A 27,137-nucleotide genomic window follows, 5' to 3' on the forward strand; every position below is an offset into this window, starting at 1 on the left:
TATGTCTATCATTATTTAAATATGTCGGTAACCCGTTGTATAAAAGTGATAATGCCCTCGAAGCCGGTGTTTGGAGGATATATTGGCATGGTTGTTGTTAGGCCCGAGACAAAGTCGAGGGCATTATAACTTAAATAGATGATACGCGCCATTATGGTGGGTACTTATTCTACATAAGGATGTGTGTGTGTGTAACAATGTATTTAATGTAACCCGAAGCAACCACAGAGCAGTGTCTACATCAATATGGAGGAGAGAGAACACTTCTCCCTAACTTTTTTATTTTTCCCTTCGTTCTACTATCATCACTAAATGTTATTTTTCATCAGCACTCTCTCTCTCCTATTCCATATTTGTTATCACATGAGCTCTCTTCTCTATCTGTATCTATTAGTTTCACTATATATCTATATTAATCTCTTTAGTTGAGCCTTTCGTCTTTTTTGATTACTGTTTCTCTTCCCCTGTGTCCCGTTATATCAGTTGTTTACCAGTGTTATGAGCTATTTCCCTCACTTTCTTTCTCTCTGTCTTGGTCTCTGTCTCTGTCTCTGCCTCTCTCTCTTGCTTTGTGTGTGCCCGGTCCCTAGCCCAGCTGCTGTAGGTCAGATCTCTGTGTCTGCTCTCTGTCTTTAAGTCTCTCTGGTTTGGTCCTTCTTACCCCGCTATCTCGTAGCTGGATTCAAGGGTAAGTGCTTCCCTGTTGCTGGCACACCTCAGATAATCCACACTGATTATCTGACCAAAGCAATGTGCTCTCCCTGTCTTCCTCCTCTTCTTTTGTTCAGTCTCTCCCTCTATTCAAGTCTTTATCTTATCTCTGTCTTAGACCACTCTAGAAAACATTTATTTTGATTCTGTTTGATTCTTTAGGATTCAATTTCATCCTTACCAGACTAGGATGCATGTAACTCTGATTTTGTTTGGTTTGCTTTGGTTAAACTATCTGCATATTTGCCTCTCTCTCTTTCTCTTCTCTTCTCTTCTCTTCTCGTCTCTTCTCTTTGGTTCTCTCTCTCTCTCAGCACCTTAATTGAACCCCTCTTAGAATAAGGTCCATATCCAAACACTAACTTGTATTTTCAAATCATATATTTCAAATACCAATAATACTAAACATCACTGCCATCATCAAATCATATTTTCTAACAGTTTTAATTACCAATATAGTGACAAAGGGTTTACTTCAGTAACAAGGCTAAAACTCACAACATAAACTACAGTGATGTTTCACATAATTGCAGTAGAATTGAGGATATAAGTGAATTCAGTGAAGTGGTTGTTTTTGACAACTACTGGAGGCCCCTGTGCCTCTCAGCCACTGGTAATTACCATGTTAAAAGTGACATGTCATGAATTAAACAGTGTGGTCTATGCACAATTATTTTGGGAAGCAATCAGTGAAATGTTACCAAATAACTACTTGCTAGTTCACACCTGCATATGTTCACAGTATAGTGTAACACCACAAAGGCTAACTGTTGGGAGAAAAAACAAGGTAAAAATTTAAAAAAAAACACTTACTATATGTTTTTGGGTTTCAAATTAAGATAATATTATTGGTATGCTAAATAAAGTTTTATATATATATATATATATATATATATATATATATATATATATACATATATACACACACACACACACTACCGTTCAAAAGTGTGGGGTCACTTAGTAATGTCCTTGTTTTAGAAAGAAAAGCAAAAAATGTTGTCCTTTAAATAACATTAAATTGATCTGAAATACAGTGGAGACATTGTTAATGTTGTAAATGGCTATTGTAGCTGGAAACGGCAGATTAAAAAAAATATATAATGGAATATCGACATAGGCCTCTATACGACTATGTAGATATTCCATTTAAAAAAATAAAACATTCCAGCTACAGTAGTCATTTACAACATTAAGTGTCTACACTGTATTTCTGATCAATTTAATGTTATTTTAATGGCCCGAAAATGTGCTTTTCTTTCAAAAACAAGGACATTTCTAAGTGACCCCAAACTTTTGAACTGTAGTGTGTATATACATACACTACCGGTCAAACGTTTTAAAACACCTACTCATTCAAGGGTTTTTATTTTTATTATTTCTACATTGTAAAATAATAGTGAAGACATCAAAACTATGAAATAACACATGTAGTAACCAAACAAGTGTTAAACAGATCAAAATATATTTTATATTTGAGATAATTGCCTTTGCCTTGATGACAGCTTAGAACACTTTTGGCATTCTCTCAACCAGTTTTATGAGGTAGTCACCTGGAATGCATTTCAATTAACAGGTGTGCCTTGTTAAAAGTTATAATTTGTGGAATTTCTTTCTTTCTTAATGTGTTTAAGATAGCCATATTTGATAAAAGACCAAGTCCATATTATGGCAAGAACAGCTCAAATAAGCAAAGAGAAACAACAATCTATTATTACTTTAAGACATTAAGGTCAGTCAATACGGAAAATGTCAGGAACTTTGAAAGTTTCTTCAAGTGCAGTCGCATAAACCCTCAAGCGCTATGATGCAACTGACTCTCATGAGGACCGCCACAGGAATGGAAAACCCAGAGTTACTTCTGCTGCAGTGGATAAGTTCATTAGAGTTACCAGCCTCAGAAATTGCATGCCAAATAAATGCTTCACAGAATTCAATTAACAGACACGTCTCAACATCAACTGTTCAGAGGAGACTGTGTGAATCAGGCCTTAATGGTTTCTTTGCAGCAATTCGACCATGATCTAAAGGACACCAATAATAAGAAGAGACTTGCTTGGGCCAAGAAACACAAGCAATAGACATTAGACCGGTAGACATTTATCCTTTGGTCTGGAGTCCAAATTGGAGATTTTTGGTTCCAACAGTCATATCTCTGAGGATGAATTCCGCATGTTTATTTCCCACCGTAAAAGCATGGAGGTGTGATGGTGTGGGGGTGCTTTGCTGGTGACGCTGTCTGTGATTCATTTAGGATTCAAGGCACACTTAACCAGCATGGCTACCACAGCATTCTGCAGCGATACGCCATCCCATCTGGTTTGGGCTTAGTGGGACTATCATTAGTTTTTTAACAGGACAATGACCAAATCCACCTCCAGGCTGTGTAAGGGCTATTTTACCATGAAGGAGAGTGATGGAGTGCACAACCAAATTTAGATCGTTTGGGATGAGTCGGACCGCAGAGTGAAGGAAAAGTGCTCAGCATATGTGGGAACACCTTCAACACTGTTGGAAAAGCGATCCAGGTGAAGCTGGTTGAGAGCTTGCCAAGAGTGTGCAAAGCTGTCATCAAAGCAAAGGGTGGCTATTTGAAGAATCTCAAATATAAAATATATTTTGGTTTGTTTAACACTTTTTTGGTTGCTACATGATTCCATATGTGTTATTTCATAGTTTTGATGTCTTCACTATTATTCTACAAATTCTAGAAAATAGTGTGTGTGTGTGTGTGTGTATCAACTCAGCATAAAAAGAAACGTCCTCTCGCTGTCAACTGCGTTTGTTTTCAGCAAACTTAACGTGTGTAAATATTTGTATGAACATAAGAAGATTCAACAACTGAGACAAACTGAATAAGTTCCACAGACATATGACTAACATAAATGGAATAATGTGTCCTTGAACAAAGGGGGGTCCAAATCAAAAGTAACAGTCAGTATCTGATGTGGCGACCAGCTGCATTAAGTACTGCAGTGCATCTCCTCCTCAATGACTGCACCAGATTTGCCAGTTCTTGCTGTGAGATGTTACCCCACTATTCCACCAAGCCGCCTGCAAGTTCCTGGACATTTCTGGGGGGAATGGCCCTAGCCCTCACCCTCCGATCCAACAGGTCGTAAACGTGCTCAATTGAGATCCGGGCTCTTCGCTGGTCATGGCAGAACTCTGACATTCCTGTTTTGCAGGAAATCACGCATAGAATGAGCAGTATGGCTGGAACGAGCAGTATGGCTGGAACGAGCAGTATGGCTGGTGGCATTGCCCCGCTGGAGTGTCATGTCAGGATGAGCCTGCAGGAAGGGTACAACATGAGGGAGGAGGATATCTTCCCTGTAACGCACAGCGTTGAGATTGCCTCCAATGACAACAAGCACAGTCCGATGATGCTGTGACACACTGCCCCAGACCATGACGGACCCTCCACATCCAAACCAATCCCGCCCCAGAGTACAGACCTCGGTGTAACGCTCATTCCTTCAACGATAAACGCGAATCCGACCATCACACATGGTGAGACAAAACTGCGACTCGTCAGTTTTGCCAGTCCTGTTTGGTCCAGCAATGGTGGGTTTGTGCCCATAGGAGACGTTGTTTCCGGTGATGTCTGGTGAGGACCTGCCATACAACAGGCCCACAAGCCCTCAGTGCAGCCTCTCTCAGCCTATTGCGGACAGTCTGAGCACTGATGGAGGGATTGTGCATTCCTGGTGTAACTCGGGCAGTTGTTGTTGCCATCCTGTATCTGTCCCGCAGGTATGATGTTTGGATGTACCAACCCTGTGCAGGTGTTGTTACACGTGGTCTGCCACTGCGAGGATGATCAGCTGTCCGTCCTGTCTCCCTGTAGCGCTGTCTTGTGCTTCTCACAGTACTGACATTGCAATTTATTGCCCTGGCCACATCTACAGTCCTCATGCCTCCTTGCAGCATGCCTAAGGCACATTCACACAGATGAGCAGGGACCCTGGGCATCTTTCTTTTGGTGTTGTTCAGAGTCAGTAGAAAGCCCTCTTAGTGTCCTAAGTTTTCATAACTGTGACCTTAATTGCCTACCGTCTGTAAGCTTTTAGTGTCTTAACGACCGTCCGACAGGTACATGTTCATTAATTGTTTATGGCTCATTTAACAAGCATGGGAAACAGTGTTTAAACCCTTTACAATGAAGATCTGTGAAGTTATTTGGATTTTTATAAATAATCTTTGAAGACAGGATCCTGAAAAAGGGACATTTATTTTTTTGCTGAGTTTATATTTATATATATATATATATATATATAATATATTCAAAACCAATGCAATTGGGCCACACACTTGATAGACATTATACAGTTATACAGTCCAAATCTGTTCACAGGTGTTATTTACAGTGGAATATTCATGCTTTACTGAAGAGGGCTCAATTTCTGCCTTTCTCTCTTTAGTTCTTCTTGCTACTAAATATGAGCTGGTAAATATGTACCTGGAGTATTCTGAATGCTAACAAGTAGTTCTTGTTGTCATGCAATTCCCTCTGTCATATGCTACTCCAGTCTTCTCCACTACTTACAGACGGACCTTGGATTAAAACTTGCTCTAACATTACTACCACTTTTACAATGTACATATCTGTTTGCCTTTTCTTTCTTTGGATGCCTGACAAGAACATTTACCAGGGTTATCCCAATTTACCAAGTTATCCCAATTTACCAAGTTATCCCAATTTACCAAGTTATCCCAATTTACCAGGGTTATCCCAATTTACCAAGTTATCCCAATTTACCAAGTTATCCCAATTTACCAAGTTATCCCAATTTACCAGGGTTATCCCAATTTTCCAGGGTTATCCCAATTTACCAAGTTATCCCAATTTACCAAGTTATCCCAATTATTGCTGAAAACTGAGACTGTTTTCTGTTCCCTGTTGTTAAGACTGAGACAGATCGTAGTGTTGTTGGGTATTGAGATTTTCCCCAGGAATGTACTACTCCTCTCCATCAACACACTAATAGTGGTATGCTCCAAGACGTTCTCTATGAATCATACAGTGCATGGGAATATAAAGTATTGTCAACTTGCAAATGTTCAAATGTGTAAAAACATGAACCTGTATAGAAAAACTAGATGAGCGTAATAAGATCTTCAACCATCACTGTTCATTGAACTGAAATGTTTAGGATGGATAGACTGATTGAGAAAGGGAGAACCAAAGTGTTGGTTAGTGTCTTTAGTTCCAGGTCAGCACTAAACCAGATCCAGTTATCACCATGTACCCTTCACTCTGCTCTCAGTGAGGGCTGGACTGTGGATGTCCATGTTGTGGGGGGGGTGTTTGATGGTGGTCAATCCTTAAAAAAACAAGTCATGTACTAAATAGCCCCAAATGTTCTGCTCTCAACTCTCTTAGTGAGTGCAGGGATCTATAAATGAGTAGCATCCATCAATCATTGTCATGTCTGTCCTTCCCCTGCCTAGACAGACGGGGGTGACTAGTGTCATTGTCTGTTACTGTCCAGTGCCCCCATGTCCACTCCACCGCTGGAATGTCAAATAGACGTGACAGGCCACCAGTCACAGAGAAGGACACAAAGTCACCTTTTGGATTTGGGAGTTGGGGATCATAAGCATCATAACAGCACAGTCTTTGTTCCCTGGGTGATTGACAGCTGGCAGGGCGCCACATTGGGTTTCACTCAACAGTGAGGTTGAGGTCAATGGGGAAAACAAAAGTAATACTGTATTCTTATATTCTCTGAGTTTGATATTTAAAAAATGATATTCAATAGTCAAAGTAATTTATTCTTCATGATTTTATGTGTATGTCACATTCAGCTTTAGTGTGATTTAGAATTTCAGAAAGAAATCCCAGAACATTTTATACATTTTTGTATATCAGTGTGTCTGAACACATTTTAAGTGTCAAAATAAGATTGTGTGTGTATCCACGTTGCGGCAAAAACTAATTTGTTTCACTATGTTCAAACTGTTGTTAATGCTCAATAAGTGGTGTTGTCTCTTTATTGACATGTAAAGCCTTGTCTCGGGAGGGGCAGCTGCATAGGCTATTTATCCAGACTGCTGCTTAGAATAGCTGTGACTTGCAGACCTCTGGCCTGCAGAGCAGTCCCCTAAGCCCTGGCTAAAATGAGCCATTACAATAAAAATAGAGGTAGATGGCCGGAGCAAGGATTAACAGGCAGCCTTCCAATTCTAGCCAGACCCTGATGTAATGCCTCAGCCCACTCACTGGGAAGTAAAGTGAAAATGTGTTGTCAAATTTATTTATCCCCCTCTCTGAACAAAGGGGTGCATGGTCAGGGGGTTCCTCTGTCCCAGGCCCTGTTTTACTGGCACAGGGGGGCATTTAATTAGGGAGACCCCAGGGGTCATGTGCCCACGAGCAGAGCTAAGCAGAGGAGGGGGGAGGGGAAAGGAGATGGATCTAGCTAGCACTCCTCTGAGGTTGCACTCAATCATGTGAGGATGCAATCAGAAAGGCTGCTTTCAGAGAGTTTATATGTGCTCAAGTTGAAGGATCACATAAGGGACTTTTTTTTTCTTTTTTTTTTTTTTTTTTTTACTAGGCAAGTCAGTTAAGAACACATTCTTATTTTCAATGACGGCCTAGGAACAGTGGGTTAACTGCCTGTTCAGGGGCAGAACGACAGATTTTGTACCTTGTCAGCTCGGGGATTTGAACTTACAACCTTTCGGTTACTAGTCCAATGCTCTAACCACTAGGCTACCCTGCCACCCCGACTTGAGATTTGCGGGGAGAACATACACTGTTTTGTAGAGAGAGAGAGAGACACAGACATTAACTTTAGCCTTTATCAAGGGAAACTGGACCAACGTTGTAATAGTGAGATTGACAGAAGGGTTTTTTCTGGATCAAAATGGGGTTTAGTTGGCGGGTGTGGTGTGGGCATGGCCAATTGCGTGGCCAAAATCAGAGGCTGTAGTGACAGAATGTTGCTATTTTAAAGCTAATTTCCTGCAATTGTACACATTTTGCAATGAGATGGAGAAAGAATGTGCAGTTTTAAAGCATCGTTTTTGCAATTCTACACATTTTTCCATGGCTTATGCTGTCTGAGTGATTCAAACATTTCAAAATCAATGCAAGCACTTTGCCATGACAAAAATACTCCTGCATCATTGTTTAATTTTTTTTTATTCTCCCTGACTATCTAGCTTTTATTTAGGTGATTGTTGGTTCTCAAAGATGTTCTTATAAAAAAATATATAAGTCCATTTATCTTTTCTACGTACATTATATTTTGTTTCTAGTCGTTTAAGTTTGCACTGAAAATGTTTTTCCTTCTTAAGTTTTTCCTTCGTTTTTCCTTCCATTTGATTATTTTTCTGAATGTTTTGACATAGGTGGCCAAATAACTTAGGTAGCCCGCCCAAGGGTTTTCTATGCAGAAGAAACCCTGAAACAGAACAGAACCAGTCATGCATGACCACAGGAACGATCCGTCTGCATTGGTTATGCTGCAACTTGCATCTACTCCTACTCACATCCACTCCTCTGGCCCAGAGCTCTTTCCACTTGATAGTTGACAATGAACCCCACAGTTAATCTTTCCATTGACCAGAACACCCATCCCCAGAAGAAGCATACTGTACGAGAGCCCTATTCAATAAGAACTTTGAAAGTTTCTTCAAGTGCAGTCGCATAAACCCTCAAGCGCTATGATGCAACTGACTCTCATGAGGACCGCCACAGGAATGGAAAACCCAGAGTTACTTCTGCTGCAGTGGATAAGTTCATTAGAGTTACCAGCCTCAGAAATTGCATGCCAAATAAATGCTTCACAGAATTCAATTAACAGACACGTCTCAACATCAACTGTTCAGAGGAGACTGTGTGAATCAGGCCTTCGTGGTCGAATTGCTGCAAAGCAACCGCTACTAAAGGACACCAATAATAAGAAGAGACTTGCTTGGGCCAAGAATCATGAGCAATAGACATTAGATCGGTGGAAATCTGTCCTTTGGTCTGATGAGTCCAAATGTGAGATTTTTGGTTCCAACTGCCCTGTCTTTGTGAGGCACAGAGTAGGTGAACAGGTGATCACCGCATGTGTGGTTCTCACTGTGACGCAGGGAGGAGAACATGTGATGGTATGGGGGTGCTTTGCTGCTGACACTGTCTATGATTTAAATATAATTAAAGGCACACTTAAGCAGCATGGCTGCCACAGCATTTTGCAGCGATACACCATCCGATCTGATTTGGGTGGGACTATCATTTGTTTTTCAACAGGACAATGACCCAAAACACACCTCCAGACTGTGTAAGGGCTATTTGACCAAGGAAAGTGATGGAGTGCTGCATCAGATGACTTCGTTTCCTCAATGACCCAACCTCAACCCAATTGAGATGGTTTGGGATGTGTTTGACTGCAGAGTGAATGAAAAGCAGCCAACAAGTGCTCAGCATATGAGGGAACTCCTTCAAGACTGTTGGATAAGCATTCCTCATGAAGCTGGTTGAGAGAATGCCAAGAGTGCGCAAAGCTGTCATCAAGGCAAAGGGTGGCTACTTTGAAGAATCTCAAATATAAAATATATTTTGATTTGTTTCACATTTTTGTCCATATGTGTTATGTCTTAGTTTTGATGTCTTCACTATAATTCTATAATGCAGAAAATAGTAAAAATAAAGAAAAACCCTTGAATGAGTAGGTGTGTCTAAACTTTTGACTGGTACTGTGTATATACAGTATTTGTGTCTCATGTAAACCTGCTTAATGGTTTTGATAGAATAGGGCCCTCCCGCTGCTTGAGTGACGCTCTCTCACCCTCTCACTTCTTCAGCAATTCACATCCTCTGATATATCTAACTCCTCTCTGGATCCTATTTCTCCCTCCATGTGTGCTGGCTGTCTCTCTCTCTCTCTCTCTGGGGTGGATGGACACAGACGCGGACCGGGCACAGAAACACGGCATGGATGAGTTCATCTCAGCCAACCCCTGTAGTTTCGACCACTCTTCCCTATTTGAGATGGTCCAGCGCCTCACCTTGGACCACAGGCTCAATGACTCTTACTCCTGTTTGGTGAGGAAAGTTAAGTCTAGTGGTTCCCTCATTCTTTTGCTTTGGGATGTGATCCCATATAAGTCATTCTATCATTGAACCCCTCCTTTGTCAATTTTGCAGGGCTGGCTCAGTCCAGGCCAGGTGTTTGTCATGGATGAGTACTGTGCTCGTAATGGTGTGCGGGGGTGTCACAGACACCTGTGTTACCTGGGCGACCTGCTGGAGCGGGCGGAGAACGGGGCTATGATTGACCCCACCCTGCTACACTACAGCTTTGCTTTCTGTGCCTCACACGTCCACGGCAACAGGTACAGAAAACTGACGTACATCTCCCCTCCTTTCTTTCTTTCTTTCTTTCTTTCTTTCTTTCTTTCTTTCTTTCTTTCTTTCTTTCTTTCTTTCTTTCTTTCTTTCTTTCTCTCTGTCTCTCTCTGTCTTTGTGTGTGTCATAAATGTTATGCGTGTTATGCGTATGAATGTCATGTTATGCTTATGAAAGCAAACCAAGAATCCCTGTTCAGAGAAGCCACCCTATCACCAACCTTCTACGAAGAATTTCATTCAGAGAAGACTCTAACCCAGTGTGTATTCCACCCAACATCCCATGCTTGTTGTTTGTTGCATCAGTCAAAGCTTACTTTCTCTAATATTATTTTTTAAATCACTTTTTCCAGTCACTTATGATTTTAAGTCTCTCGTGTTCAGTTGGGATTTGTGTATATTATTAAATTGTTCTTCTTTCTTAGTTGTCTGTTATTCTGTTGTCAATGAATTGTTTCTCATTGTCTATTATTTTTCTTTGCCATTACTTTTCTCTTCTCTGTTTTTCCTTGCTTGCTCTCATAACATCACCCCTGCCTCTCCCTCATGTAACCTGTAGTCAGAGACTGTCTGAGTTGCTAAACTGGCCCGTAACCGAGGCAGAGCTTCAAAGCTACCTTTACCCCCCCACCCCAGAGACCCCCACCCCCTCCAAGAGGGAACTCAAAATCATGGAGTTTAGTGGGGGAAAAGTACTCCAAGTCCCAGAAGGTAAGAGTCTGTGGTGCTTCTCCCACTTTCACATGCTATTGGAGTTATCGGAAATTCCTAGTTCCGTCTAGAAAGTTTACTTGAATGACCCGCCAAGTCGAAATTACAAGTGGGAACTCTGATTAAATGTTGTAGGCCGGGTTGTGACTTTTCACCACTGACTTTGACCTTTTCAACCAAAAGATGATAACAAATGCTGTTTTGAATTAAACAAAGTTGTTTTTCTGACATCACAACTAGAAAATAGGAAGTTCTGACGAACATATAGATCCAACATTCCTCCTCACTTATAGATCCACTGTGACTCCCATTCGACCTTTGTGACACATGAGTGTTTGTTTTTAACAAGATTAAATACTGTATTTGAAATATTAAAATAATTAATGAGTTTTGCAAATAATAGTATTACAAATGTGTTTTTTAAATAATAAAATGTCTGTGTTTGCATGTGTACTTGCATACATATGTAAGCTTGTTTGTACTTGTGTGTTTGTGTACATCTGCCCAGACTTTTGTATGTCATAATAATGGCTTGATCTCTAGTCAACATAAACAAGCGAGTGTCACTACAGTGTTGAGGGGCGAAGGTCATGGGCAGCTGTCTGTCAGTCTACCAGTCTGCCCCAATCTGACACTCCTCCTACCCAATCTACCCCTCCCTCCACCCCTCCCCCATCCTGTAACAGACAGTGATCGAGCTGAGGTGGGCTGTCTGTTTGAGTCCTGTTATGATCAGGCTAGACAGGGAGACGGGAGTAGCTCCAAGACAGGAGGATGGGGGTGGAGAGCGAGAGGGGAAAATGAGAGGAAAAGAGAGAGGTTCAGGAATAGAGGGAGAGGGAAAGAAGGATGGAGAGAGAGAAAATAAGGGAGGGAGGGGGGTGTAGTGTACTGTAGTGGGAGCTCTCCAGCCGGCCTGCCTGAAGGTCAGGGATGACAGGATGACAGGTCATCATGGGTGACGGGCGAGTGTCTCCTGCCACTGTCCGAGCCCAGGCCACAGCCAGCCCGCCTCCAGTCCCCATGACCATGACAGCACCGTGCTGCCCGCGAGAGAAACCCCTCTCTGGCCATGACCCCCTTCACTACCCTGACCCCCCCTTACTCCCCTCTCCGACCCACAACCTAATAGCCTTATAGCCACAGTGCATGGACTGAATATTATAGGGAGTACAGTAGCCTGGGAGTAAATTAAGAGTAAATAGAATTTTAAGGGTTGGAGTTGATTTAATTCCACCTCCAGTTAGTTTAGGTAATGCTTTGGAAATGTGGTGTTTGAATGTTAAAAATACCAGTTAAATATGGCTTTTATCTTTTTAAATTGGATGTACGAGTCAATTTGTGATTTGGCTGTAATTAATTTCCAGTCACGTACTTTTGAAATAAGCAGAGACCTCTGATGTGGTGTTCCTCTGATATTATTAGTTTCTCTGATCGCTCTGTGACAAATGACAACTCATTTCCATGTAGTCATGACAATAGAGTTTATGAAAACATTATGAAAGCCGTGTAGGAGAACAAAATAAGGCTAGGCATAATTAGTGTGAAATTATCAAATTTGTTTTCTGAGTTTTCACATCACATACCATGTTATTAAAAGCTTGGGCTTTTTATTGCTTATGACATGCCTCAGATGAAGACACACACAAAAACACACACTGACAATCATAGCCTGAAACACACACACATAGAGGGAGCATGGGTGAGGGGCCTATCTCCTTATAGTTAGTGACACGGCTGAGGATGGGGGAACGTGAGCACAGGGGAACGTGAGTGCATGTGACAGAGGAGGCACTGGTCGCCGTGACAGCGGCTTGAGGAGCAGGAGACGTGACATGCTTGTTGTCACCGGGCCCAGGATGTCATCTCAGTGAAGGACAGTGAGAAAGGAGGAGGGAGGTGGGGAGGGATACTCCTCCTGTCAGACACGATGGGGACCACAGCTTGCCATAGGGGTGTGTGAAGGGCAGTGGGATCCCCCCCTCCCTGTAACCATCCTCTCAGATACCAGTGGCCCCACTCTCGCAGATAGCTGGCTGGCTCTTACCTGTAGAATATACCACACATACGCTGGATTTGTACTGTAGGCTCTGCTGTGGACGTATAACTACATACTACATGTGTATTACTGTATGTTAGCTGAAATTCTCAGTTAGACCTCCAGTGACCGTTTGACCCTTGTGTGTGACCCCTGTGATTACTGTATCAGAGGTGGTAATACTGCCTACTCTGATTTGGGATGTTATGATAATTCTAAAATATTAATATATAATGTATATGCATAGTTCAATATGTGGACAATGTGGGAATGAAACCCACAACCTTGGTGTTTCCTGCCCCATGCTCCAACCATATAAATTCTATGGTACTGTATGACCCTCAGGCCTGACGGGATAGGGACGGTGACTGTGGAGGAGAAGGAGCGCTTTGAGGATATCAAGGAGAGGCTGCGTGTTCTGCTGGAGAACCAGATCACACACTTCAGGTGTGTACTGTACTCACTGCCAAGTCTGTAACTGACCCCGGCACAGACATGCCTATGGGACTCATCAGATTGTAGATCATGACTTATGCCAATCACTGTGCTCTGCTATATGTTACTTACATTCTGATCTCAAAAACAAGCTAGTCATTTATAAATGATAGAACTCCTTGAGGATAAAGAATGGTCTTATGATGAAGGAATACAGTGCATTCAGAAAGTATTCAGACCCCTTCACTATTTACAGCCTTGTTCTAAAATGGATTACATTTTTTAAAATCCTCATCAATCTAAACACAATACCCTATAATGACAAAGCGAAAGCAGGTCATTTTACTTTTTGCAAATATATATATATATATATATATATAAAGCAATAGCATCGAATAGTCCCCGCGATATGCAACTGTTCAGGGAAGTCAGGAACCAATACACGCAGTCAGTCAGGAAAGCAAAGGCCAGCTTTTTCAAGCAGAAATTTGCATCCTGTAGCTCTAACTCCAAAAAGTTCTGGGACACTGTAAAGTCCATGGAGAACAAGAGCACCTCCTCACAGCTGCCCACTGCACTGAGGCTAGGTAACACGGTCACCACTGATAAATCCATGATAATTGAAAACTTCAACATTTCTCAACGGCTGGCCATGCCTTCCTCCTGGCTACTCCAACCTCGGCCAACAGCTCCCCCCCCCCGCAGCAACTCGCCCAAGCCTCCCAGCTTCTCCTTTACCCAAATCCAGATGCCAGATGTTCTGAAAGAGCTGCAAAACCTGGACCCGTACAAATCAGCTGGTCTTGACAATCTGGACCCTCTATTTCTGAAATTATCCGCCGCCATTGTCGCAAACCCCTATTACCAGCCTGTTCAACCTCGCTTTCATATCGTCTGAGATCCCCAAGCATTGGAAAGCTGCCGCAGTCATCCCCCTCTTCAAAGGGGGAGACACCCTGGACCCAAACTGTTACAGACCTATATCCATCCTGCCCTGCCTATCTAAGGTCTTCGAAAGCCTAGTCAACAAACAGATCATTGACCATCTCGCAGTTGTAAATGAGAACTTGTTCTCAACTAGCCTACCTGGTTAAATAAAGGTGAAATAAAAAAATTAAAAAAATAAACATAAGCATTCAGACCCTTTTCTATGAGACTCGAAATTGAGCTCAGGTGCATCATGTCTCCATTGACTCATCCTTTCCAAGTTTCTACAACCTTATTGGAGTCCACCTGCTGTAAATTCAATTGATTGGACATGATTTGTAAAGGCAAACACCTGTCTATATAAGGTCCCACAGTTGACAGTGCTTTAGGTCGACCAAGCCGTTAGGTCGAAGGAATTGTCCGTACAAAAACATTTCTGCAGCCTTGAAGGTCCCCAAAAACACAGTGGCCTCCATCATTCTTAAATGGAAGAAGTTTGGAACCACCAAGACTCTTCCTAGAGCTGGCCGACCGGCCAAACTGAGCAATCAGGGGAGAAAGGCATTGGTCAGGGAGGTGACCAAGATCCTGATGGTCACTCTGACAGAGCACCAGAGTTCCTCTGTGGAGATGGGAGAACCTTCCAGAAGGACAGCAATCTCTGCAGCACTCCACCAATTCGGCCTTTATGGTAGAGTGGCCAGACGGAAGCCTCAGTAAAAGGCACATGACAGCCCGCTTGGAGTTTGCCAAAAGGCCCCCAAAGGACTCTCAGACCATGAGAAACAAGATTATCTGGTCTAATGAAACCATGATTGAACTCTTTGGCCTGAATGCCAAGCATCACGTCTGGAGGAAACCTGGCACCGCTTATCACCTGGCCAATACCATCCGTATAGTGAAACATGGTGGTGGCAGCATCATGCTGTGGGTATATTTTTCAGCTGTAGGGACTGGGAGACTAGTCGGGATCAAGGGAAAGATGAATGGAGCAAAGAACAGAGAGATCATTGATGAAAACCTGCTCCAGAGCGCTCAGGACCTTAAACTGGGGGCAAGGTTCACCTTTCAACAGGACAATGACCGTAAGCACACAGCCAAGACAACGCAGGCTTCGGGACAAGTCTCTGAATGTCATTGAGTGGCCCAGCCAGAGCCTGGACTTGAACCCAATCGAACATCTCTGGAGAGATCTGAAAATAGCTGTGCATCAACGCTTCCCATCCAACTTGACTGAGCTTGAGAGGATCTGCAGAGAAAAATGGGAGAAACTCCCCAAGCTTGTATCGTCATACCCAAGTAGACTTGAGGCTGTAATCGCTGCCAAAGGTGCTTCAACAAAGTACTGAGTAAAGTTTTTTAAAATTTAAAAATAAATTTAAACATTTTTAAAACCGTTTTTTGCGTTGTTGTTATGGGGTATTGTGTGTAGACTGATGAGGGGGGGAAACTATTATTACATTTTAGAATAGGGCTGTTAACGTAACAAAATGTGGAAAAGGTGAAGGCGTCTGAATACTTTCCGAATGTACTGTACCTTCATAGAAACCCTACATAAATAAAACTGGATTTCTTTCACAGGTACTGTTTTCCATTTGGTCGACCGGAGGGGGCCCTGAAAGCCACTTTGTCCCTGCTTGAGAGGGTATGTTATTATGCATCCTTTTTTAGCCTTACCTTATGTTCTATTAACCATGGACAAATACCTTCCTTTAGGCTATGGGACAAAAAAACGGAATAATATTTCAAATGTTCCATCCAAATTGACCAGATTGTATGGATAGTTATCTATTTGATTACTATATTATGTTGTTTATAATATAGGCTACTTTGTAAAACAGATGTTTGTCTCCTGTTCTCTAGAAGTGAAGGGTCAACAAGCGCACTCCCATCTTTTTTCCCTTTGTGGTACATACTGTAGGGCCAGTTCTAGTCTTTTGTGGGACCTAAGCGAGATTTGGTTGAGCCCCCCCACACCCCCTCCTCCCAGACCTTGCGCCAGGAAGAAGTGACTAAGGGAACAGTTGAAATCAGCGAGGGGTCACATTTTTGGGAGGTTCTTGCATTGGAATTATATTGAATTCGGTTTATATAATCACGCTATACCACAATAAACACAAAGTTCAAATGCCGAGACTCATTGAGTGCTTTTGAAATCTGTAGCCTCTCTGCAGCACAATGGACAGCGCCCTACAGCTAGGCCGTTTTGGTAATGAATATAGGCTACAAGATAGATAGGACAATTCATCTATTACAAACAGCCTATGTGAATGCAGCTGGACACACAGCTGTCTTACCAAAATAATGCAAACTAAATCCTGAAAGTAGTGGCCTAGTTATTCATACATGCAAACAAAAATACTGAATAGTAGTTTGGCTTAGAATACGGACATAACTGTGAATGCGAACGAATGGAACAGAACAAAACAGCGGTACCAAGTAGTAAGCCTGGTAAACAAAATAGATTGATGAAGAGATGACACAATGTATATTCAGGCTAGTTACATTAACAGTAAACAAAATAGATGGATAAAGACATGACACAATGTATATTCAGGCTAGTTACATTAACAGTAAACAAAATAGATGGATAAAGACATGACACAATGTATATTCAGGCTAGTTAATTAACAGTAAACAAAATAGATGGATAAAGAGATGACACAATGTATATTCAGGCTAGTTACATTAACAGTAAACAAAATAGATGGATAAAGACATGACACAATGTATATTCAGGCTCGTTACATTAACAGTAAACAAAATAGATGGATAAAGACATGACACAATGTATATTCAGGCTCGTTACATTAACAGTAAACAAAATAGATGGATAAAGACATGACACAATGTATATTCAGGCTCGTTACATTAACAGTAAATAAAATAGATGGATAAAGACATGACACAATGTATATTCAGGCTCGTTACATTAACAGTAAACAAAATAGATGGATAAAGACATGACACAATGTATATTCAGGCTCGTTACATTAACAGTAAACAAAATAGATGGATAAAGACATGACACAATGTATATTCAGGCTCGTTACATTAACAGTAAACAAAATAGATGGATAAAGACATGACACAATGTATATTCAGGCTCGTTACATTAACAGTAAACAAAATAGATGGATAAAGACATGACACAATGTATATTCAGGCTAGTTACATTAACAGTAAACAAAATAGATGGATAAAGACATGACACAATGTATATTCAGGCTAGTTACATTAACAGTAAACAAAATAGATGGATAAAGACATGACACAATGTATATTCAGGCTCGTTACATTAACAGTAAACTGTAGACCTTACAGTGAAAATCTTACATACAACCCTTAAGCTACAATGCAGTTTTAAGAAAAAATAAGTGTTAAGTAAAAAATAGATAAACAAAAATAACAGTAACAAATAATTAAAGAAGCAGTAAAATAACCATAGCGAGGCTAAATACAGGGGGTACCGGTACAGAGTCAATGTGCGGGGGCACTGGTTAGTTGAGGTAATTGAGGTAATATGTACATGTAGGCAGAGTTAAAGTGACTATGCATAGATAATAAACAGAAAGTAGCAGCAGCTTAAAAGTGTGGGGGGGAATGCAAATAGTCTGGGTAGCCATTTGATTAGCTGTTCAGGAGTATTATGGCTTGGGGGTAGAGGCTATTAAGAAGACTTGGCTCTCTGGTACCGCTTGCCATGAGGTAGCAAAGAGAACCGTCTATGACTAGGGTGGCTGGAGTCTTAGACAATTTTTAGGGCGGCGCTCAATTGGCCTAGGGTTGTCCGGGTTAGGGAGGGTTTGGCCGGCAGGGATATCCTTGTCTCATCGCGCACTAGCGACTCCTGTGGCGGGTCGGGCGCAGTGCACGCTGACCAGGTCGCTAGGTGTACGGTGTTTCCTCTGACACATTGGTGCGGCTGGCTTCCAGGTTGGATGCGCGCTGTGTTAAGAAGCAGTGCGGCTTGGTTGGGTTGTGTTTCGGGGGATGCTTGGCTCTCGACCTTCTCCTCTCCCGAATCCGTTACGGGAGTTGCAGCGATGAGACAAGACAGTAACTACTAACAATTGGATACCACGAAATTGGGGAGAAAAATGGGGTAAAAAAAGAGGGGGAAAATTATTTTTTCTACAATGTCTTCTGTTCTGTCCCAGGTGCTGATGAAGGATATCGTCACCTCTGTGCCCCAGGAGGAGGTGAAGACAGTCATCCGTAAATGTCTGGAGCAAGCAGCCTTGATCAACTACCAGCGCCTCTCAGAATATGCCAAAGTAGAAGGTAGATGACCACTTACACACTGACACCCCTCCACACACACACACAATGCAGCATCACACCGTGTCCTACACTCTTTCACACACAGTACTGTACTGTACTATTTATGTTCTGTCAACATTTTTGTCTCCCTTCTAGCATTGTTACCACAATAGCGTTGATATCTATAGGGATTATCACACGTTGTTGTTGCACAGTGGCCTACAGTACTTGGGGAAAAGACACAATCAGACAGCAGTTGTGAGATACTACAGACATCATGCCCTCTGGTGCTTTACCACATTGCCCCCTGCAGGTCAACTGTTGCACATAAACAACATGACCTCTTAAACATCAGGACTCAGTTTCCCGATAGCAATGGGACTTAGGCTTACAAGTATTTTAATGATGCATCATTCCTGATGTAACATGAGTTTCCCAAAACACCACGCATCGCTAAGTACAATGTTGGAGCATGTGTCGATACTGATAGAATCAAAAGAAAGGCAGCACTGTTCTCTGATCAGCTTTCTCCATTCAAATCTTACCTTAACATTATAAGTATTCCACAATACTGACGACGGATCCGCTCCTAGCTGAGAGATATTGTCACATTATGGCTGCAAATATTGAGGCAGCTTATTCTAATGCTTACCTATGATAATGCACTAAATTACAGATTCATTTGTCACATCATTGCGCGCATGTTGTTACACAAATATTGAGGTAAAATTAGACAGTGTAGCCTACAAATTGAACTCAATTGACTGAACATGAAATTGATTTCAATATGATTTAAATATTGTACATAGGCCTATGTAGCCAACAGGCCTACTGTATTTTTTTATGCAGTCATCTCGGTTTTAATTTGAAACATCATTTTTATCATTTGCTTGTCCAATTGCGAAAGCTACAGCAACTGTGTATTTATAGGCAACTTCGTTCCAAAGTTATCTGCGGTCACAGAAAGACCGATAAACAGCTTGATTTTTTGGTTTAGTGGATATCATATGTGTATAAGGTGAGATGGAATGGCATCTGACGACAGTTTGGGTTTCCAAAAAAGATAAAGATCATCTTTAGCACTGGCACTAGAAATTAGAAGGCAATGGATAAAATGTCATTTTTGTGTTGTGGGAGAACTCTCCATTTAGAACTGATCTCAGGGACATTTTAAGAGGAAAGTCAAACATTGAAATACAATCAAATAATGGAAATAAGGTGTTGTATTTATATTGTATTGAAAATGCAGTAGATAACGCAAAGCAGAGATTTCATACATAATTTTCACAATGTGATAAGTAATATTGGTGCCTTTGAATTAATATAACTGTTCTGTCCCCAGCTGCAGTAAACAGTGAAAAAAATACTCCATCTTCCCCTAATGTGTCTGCTCTTACTTTTACTCTTTTTATTCACAGGTGTAATTTACATTGATATAGCTCCCTAAATTAACTTGCACAGTAGAGATGTGTATAGTAAGTAAAAATGCATTCAACTCCCCGTGAATCTGCCATCTTTATGCTGACTCCTGTGTGTCTCAGCTTCTCTCTGGGCCAGTCAACCCACTGTCCCTCTCCTCTTGCACACCGTTGCGGCTTCAAGGTGGGGTGATGCTCTGAAGCAACAATTCCTCCTTCCCTGGTTTCCTCTCCTTTGTTCTGAAATAACCTTCATCTTCTGTTCATTTTACCCCCCTCTGCTTTCCTCCACCTTGTCTATTGGCTTTGCTGCTTCACTCCAAGCCCCTTGAAGTGTGAACACAAGTCAGGAAGGCCAATACACAAGGCATGCTGGGATTGCCCTCTGCAGCAACCCAGTATTTGTCCGTTGCATGTCCCAGGATTTCTTTACTAGGCATACAGAACTGGCTTACAAACTAAATTATGTGTTGGAATATATTTCTATGTGTGTGTAGCTTTGACTACACTCACCTATACTATTTTACTGGAAATTTCTAGTCTCAAATTCAGCTCTTCTCTATTCCGGTCAGTTTCTATGAAGAAATACCTGAGGGTGCCGAAGATACTGAAGGAGATGCCCCTTAGTATCTTGGAGTGGAAATACTGCAGAAAAATCCTGTTTCTCATAAACATTTGCTTGTTTGTTGCCTTGATTGGTAAAAACTCAAACTTGAGAGAAATGTCTCCCACCTTAATACCATTTGGCATGACGAATGGTTAAACAAAAGTGTTTCCAAAGACGACCGCCAGCCCACACGCCCTTTGTCCAACCACCCCTCTCCTCCACATTCGGCACTTCGGGCCCATCCCAAACCTTCTCCCCAGCCGCCAAACCCCACCCTCTACCACCACCATCTCCACAGAGGAACCTGTGGGGACCCCTATCCCCCACATGCAGCTACCCTTAGAGCTCTGACCTCTCCTCCTCTGACCCCAGCCTCTTGCATGCCCCGATCCTCTCTTGTAGGGAAAAAGAGAGAAATGTATGAGCATCCTGTCTTCTGCTTGGCGTCTCAAGTGATGGATTTAACCATTCGTGAGTACCTTCTTCATCCTGCTCCACCCTCCTCCACCCGTTCCTCCTCTTCCCCTTTCCTCAACCATCTTTTTCTATTTTCAACATCTCTCCGTTCACACGTCCCAATCCCCTCTATTACCACCATTCCTTGCTGCCCTCTTAAACTATCTCTCTCACGCTCTCGTTCTTGCTTCTCTTAAGTCCTTTTCCTTTTGATCTGTTGCTTCTGTCTGTGAAAGCCACCTGTGAGAGATCCAAGCCCATGGTCTGTGTCTGTCTGTTAGGTCCTAGCAGGGCAAGCCAGGACCAAGACTCCAACGGTCTGTGACAATCATGAGAGATCTTATCTACTGTATCTGTCAGCTTTGTTTTCTGTTCACATGCCTGTCTGCGAATTGAATGCATTTTTACTTTGCTTCTGTGTAAACCCCCCTCAGTCCTGTTGAACCATGTCTCACTGGTACAGTACATGATACAGGTACACCATACAGCTACTGTACCATAGGGAACATTGTCATGACTTTCCCTGTTTGTATCATTTCACACTGGGGGCCAGAGTGGTAAGACAACAGGAACAGGAAGTGGCAATCATAAACTGTATGTCCTGGAGTGTTTATGTTTTTTGTGTGTGTGTGCGTTGGGGGGAATGTTTGGACCACTGTCTGTATATGTTTTACTGTTTGAAGCTATATGTGTGTCTATGTCTGACTACTGGTTAACATCAGATCTGGAGAGGAGATCCCTTGGGTGAAGGGTGAAAGGTGTTGCTCAACCACTTTTTTCCCAGACTTCCACTCTATCCTGCTCTTATGCTTTCATTACTGACTATCCACTCCTCTCTCTCTTTCTCTCCCTCCCACCTTCCCTCTCTCTTCTTCTCTTCTTCTCTGCTCTCCCTATCTCCTGCTCTCTCCTAGCGGAGAAAACTCAGAAAGATAAGAAGGATCAGGATCCAGGTGACACCATCCTATATATGAGCATATCCTAACCCAGTTAGAGCCATAGCAACATAACATCTCACAGCCTTCCTGAGGCACGGCCTGGGAAGGTTACAGGAATGTTGTGACAGAGTTATGTCTCCATACCCCTGTCCTGTATTTTCCCCTGTACCTGCACTGCATTCCAGTGATGGAGATGCAGCCCTCCCCAGTGGGTGATTGTGGTAACCCTAACTATCAAGTCCCTTCTCTAGCCCTCCTGTTAAGACCACTCATCTGTGGAGTAGCTCCACCAATGGGCCTCCTCTGAATTCTCTTAAAATGCTTCCTCTTTCCTGCAATGATGTTTCCTCTTTTCTAAAAAAAAAAAATTATGTCAAGGAGGGGAAGAAAAGAAGTGAGGTAGTGAGGAAGGGAGGAAAAGAGAAGATGGAGAGAATTAGTAAACAAATGAACGGAGAGATCAATTTTAAGACCATTCAGACCATTGCCATTGAGTATCTCACTTGTGTGATTGAAACCTGCAGAGGTAGCACAACTTTATTGCAAGCTTCAATACATGTACGATAGCAGTTATGTGTTTGAATTCACAAGTTGTGCAATGAAAGTATCACATCCTCTGCAGATGGTGCATGAACATCTCCAATGTACTAAAATGCAATCGTTTTGAATAAAAACTTCATATCAAAGTTTGGTTACACATTATGACTGATGAAATGGTTTGGATATTCTGGCTGATATTTCCCATAATGTTATATCAATGGCAATTTTGATACATTGGAGATAAGTGAAGCAAGACGATATCATAGATCATGATAGCACATAGTCATCATCATTATTAATGTCACTTCCGACTATTTCAGGTTCACAGTCTTGCTGGTGTCACTGTGTGAGATGTAATTGATCATTAAATGTCACTGACTGGACAGCACTCACACCTGGTTTCCCTGGTCTAAATCAGTCACTGACTAAAAAAGAAGCGGACATCCCTTATACTGTAGAATGTGGCAATACTGAGTTTCTGTTATAGAAGATCTAAATGTTTGGCCTTGCCCCTCACCTCACCTGTATCACTCCAGCACCCATGCCCCTTCATTGACCAATGGAAGAAATGCCCTTTGTGTTTGCGGGCATTCTTTTAAACCCTCCATCCATACTGGTAACCAGACCATCATTTCAACACAGTCAGAGGCAATCCTCTGGCCACAGTCCAGTCCACAGACACCACTGGGCTTAAAGTGCTCTGCCAGTGTGTGTGCGTCACAGAGCTGTACTTCTGTACACTGCCAATTAAACCCCTGCTACTACAGAGCCTCACTAGCACAATGACAGTTGTGTGTGCTGGACAAAGAGCAGAAGCAGCGAGGAGAGGACATGGTCTTTGCCTCATTTCTTCAAGTGTAGAAGTCCACATTGTCACATTAATCTCTCCATTTTACTGGGACTGTAAAGAGGGACTGAGAAGTGCAAAATAAGTCAAGTAAGTCAGTGTTGTTGTGAAAAGTCTGTCTGACTGATTCATTAAGAAGAGATCAGGCATATGTAAAGATGTTTGACCCTCAGATGCACTGAAGTCTGAACGAGCACCCAATATGTTATTGTATAGGCTCCTACGCAGTTCTCCAGTTACCTATGCTGACTCTCTCTCTCTCTCTCTCTCACAAATACCATCTCTTCACCATATTCATTATTCTTTTCTTTATTTCAAAAGCATACATTTATGTGTAGTTTCATCACAACCTCATTGGTCAGTTGAGATGGTTGTGTTTTGTCCCTTGGTTGTGTTTCGTAACATGATCGCTGTAGACTGAATTAGTTTCCATTGAGTAAAGTATGTGAACTAGAGGTCTTCACGGGTCCAAAGATGGATCTGGGGGCTTTCCCACCCGGGCTTGATATGCATACATACTTTTTTTTTTAAAGAGGAGAGACCCATTCCGAATCGAGCCGAAGACAACGAGATCTGTTTCGTATAGACCTGGTCGGATCCAGAGGCAGTCGGATCAGAGTGAGGGAAGCAGCAGAAAATAGATTTTTTTAAGCTACTTTATTAGCCAGAGCTGATAAAACGTGAGAGGAGGGAGAGAGGCGTGTTGCTCTAGCAGGCGGGGGAGGGGCCGTACTGTGAGCGAGTGACACAGGGATGAGGGCAGAAGAGACGAGACCGCAACCAACCAAGCCGATAGTGGACTAATAACTGCAATAGCTAGGTTATTTATCATCAAATGTGATGACGTAGTACCTGACTGAATCAAACTGGGAGAAGCTAGTTAAGCTAGTTAACATTAGCTAAGTAGGTTAATTAATGCTTCAGTGCATGTGCCTTCTCATCCTACAGTTACGAATAATAACTCCATTCAGAATATTAAGTAGCAGCCTACCTGTTGGCTCTTGGTCGTTGTAGCCTATCCTTGTCCTTTAACTTTTAATTGCGTCATTTTAATTCCAGCTTCCATTGATTAGATACAGTATCTCCTAACTTTTGCCCCACACGGAGGCTCTATGACTGTAGCCTATTGCCGCTTTGATGACTTATGATTGGCCAACAACAAGCTCATCGATACACTCTCGTGAAAAGTAAGAGCAGCAGCATACATGATGAAATGTCTCTCTCTCTCTTTCTCTCTCTATAGCAGCAGTCGCGTTCGGATCTGTACAGGCCCTTCCAGACAAGTCAGTTAAGATTACACACACTTGAGACCCGTGACACTCAGACCTGTGACATTATTTAAATTCTGGAACAGGACCCACTCGGGTCTCTGGTATCCGGGTACAGGTGGATCTGTGAAGACCTCTAATGTGAACAGCAGACTGTCATTGTGTATTTTGTTCTTCAAGATGGATTTGATGTAAAAACCTGCCAATACTTGCACTCTACACTTTCTTAGTGGTTATATTTATCCTGGTTGTCACAGCTATCCTACTTAGCAGGGGGAAATGACCAGACTTCAGGGAGTGTCGTTTTGCATATCACATGTTAAACTTGAGCATCTCACATAAGAAACATTCAAAGTGTGGATGTCAGCACATACCGAACATGAGCGATGCACAACGTTCTGCACATTTTGCATGATAACTGTGGAACTTGTCTGTTGTTTTCCCTGTTTTAATTTGTCTCATTATACCTGCATAGTTCTAGAGATGGTTGTATTACAGTGTTGCCCTAGGAGACTTGCACAACATTAGCATAAGGTTGATCAGACGTTGAGGGGAAGTTTTACAGCCATGTATCTCCCTCCATATTGACCTGTGACCTTTGTGCTTCAGAGAATGTAGGGCGCTTAGTCACCCCTGCCAAAAAGCTGGAGGACACCATACGTCTGGCCGAGCTGGTCATCGAGGTCCTCCAACAGAACGAGGAGCATCACGCAGAGGTGAGTACAGCCCACATACATAATTCCAAGGTCAGTTATTATCAGAGCAGAGTGTTAAGAACTACAGAGAACCATGGGGCATTTATTCTCTCTGACTCTGTTTAACAGGCTACAGTCACAGTCGGTACAGTATTCACATCAGTTCTTTTTATCTCCATATCTCACTAGTGCATGCTAGCCAGACCGCATTGGCCTGCACGGTAAGGGGTCAAGGTGTGGGTTTAAAGGTCAAAAAGGTTGCATCACTTCTCACTCCTCCATTTCATGTGCACCAGGCATCGTTTGGGATGACAACGATGAGCAATGCACAGTTTGACGGGGGGACTTGGTCACTCTGTTTCCTATACAAGCCTCCTAGAAGGGAATACCCAACAGGGCTTTAATTAAGCCAATTGAATCATATCCTAGCCTAGGCGCTATAAAGGTTTTTGTGGTGATGTCACAAGTTGCTCTTCCTGTAATTGAGGGTGTCCCCAACAGAAGTTGCATGGTGCTGGTAGAGCAGTGTAGTGTAGTGTAGTGTAGAACAGTGTAGTGTAGTGCAGTGTAGTGTAGAGCAGTGTAGTGTAATGCAGTGTAGTGTAGTGTAGGTTGGGTGTGATGATGATTCAGACTACCTTCCTGTTGTTTACACTGCATTTGTACTCTTTCTGGAAACATGACGAGAATTTACAGACCTCAGTGACCCATTTTTAAACACCAAATGTGTCTATTGATTGAAGGCTAGGCCAAGTGCATGGTTTTCCTCGTGCATATTATGTTTACTCACAAAAGAGAATGTTGACATATATTTCTTAAGAGACGTTGAGCTCTTGAGTATGGTTTGTCAATTAAACTATCATTTGTTTTTTCTCCATTGGTTTGGATCATGTCTTTCTTTCACTGTCATCATCACATATTTCCTGCCAACTAACCATTAGATGGAAAAAGTAAACACAGGGATATGAACTTTGCAGAAGTATACCTGACTTAATCCCTTCCTGTTCTCTTATTGTTTGTTTTGTTTGCGGGGAATGTTCGGACAGGGCAAAGAGGTATGTGATGGATCCTCAAATCCTGATAACATGACCCCCAACCCCTGCCGCCCCCCACCTGCCATGAACCCTAACCACAGTCACCCCCCACTTGCCATGACCCCTAACCCCTGCCACCCTCTACCTCCCATATTATGTGATGTACTGAAGATGCCAAATGCCCAGGGATGGTCTTAACTGTTCCCATCTCTCTTCCTAGTAATAGCCTTGTACCCCAACTTCTTCCCTTATACTTGTTTTCAGCCCATCCTGGAGAGTTGTGCTTGTGCAGCCCAAAGGGTTTCATTTGGTGATAAAGCAAACCTCAACAAGCACTGTGGCAGTGTCCCTGTCTATCATACTCAGATCCCTCCCACTGAAATCCCCCCCGACCACATCACATCGCCCCCACCCCTCCCAGTCTGGTGCAGTTTTATCTGTCCACCCCAACTGCCACAGCCAACTCTGGTCCCATCCTGTCAGTGAAAGGCCTGCTCTGTGGTGCTGTGTGTTTGGGGAAAGCTGTGTGACAGGTAAGAGAGGTGATCCAGTCACCTCCACCCAACAAGCTGATCCTCCTCCATTGTAGACCTGATTACTCTCAATGGAAAAAGCATGTCATTTGTCTGAGGTAACGTGACCCGTCTGTCCCCTCTTGCATTTCTCAAAATGCTTTGTTGTGTGAATTTTCCCATCGGAAATTAACACCAACAACATCAGTAGACCAGCATAACCAGAAATAGACACATCTTCCACTCCTTCTCAACCCAGTACCCTCAGTCACCTCATCCATGTACCAGTCAGTTTGAGTCAATTCCATTATTATTCAAGTAATTTGGCAAATCTAGTAATGTTTCTGTGTATAGGGTATGCCATGGCCAATACAGTTCAGGAATTGAC

General features: G+C 42.4%; 1 protein-coding gene across 5 annotated transcripts in view; it reads left to right on the forward strand.

The window, feature by feature from the left end:
• cadpsa (Ca2+-dependent activator protein for secretion a) overlaps positions 1–27,137 on the forward strand; it is a 139,341-nt gene that overhangs the window by 76,583 nt on the left and 35,621 nt on the right. For 2 of the 5 annotated variants that reach the window (XM_024380273.2, XM_024380279.2), the window contains exons 13-20: positions 9,621–9,757; positions 9,860–10,047; positions 13,155–13,256; positions 15,753–15,816; positions 18,332–18,455; positions 20,862–20,930; positions 25,118–25,224; positions 26,250–26,258. In XM_024380273.2, the coding sequence (XP_024236041.1) occupies positions 9,621–9,757; positions 9,860–10,047; positions 13,155–13,256; positions 15,753–15,816; positions 18,332–18,455; positions 20,862–20,930; positions 25,118–25,224; positions 26,250–26,258 (800 nt within the window). The remainder of the gene's footprint in view (positions 1–9,620; positions 9,758–9,859; positions 10,048–13,154; positions 13,257–15,752; positions 15,817–18,331; positions 18,456–20,861; positions 20,931–25,117; positions 25,225–26,249; positions 26,259–27,137) is intronic. The other 3 variants (XM_024380288.2, XM_024380294.2, XM_024380302.2) reach the window with 3 other exon arrangements.

Source organism: Oncorhynchus tshawytscha, linkage group LG02, assembly GCF_018296145.1.
Source record: "Oncorhynchus tshawytscha isolate Ot180627B linkage group LG02, Otsh_v2.0, whole genome shotgun sequence".
In the NCBI taxonomy this organism is placed as follows: Eukaryota; Metazoa; Chordata; class Actinopteri; order Salmoniformes; family Salmonidae; genus Oncorhynchus; species Oncorhynchus tshawytscha.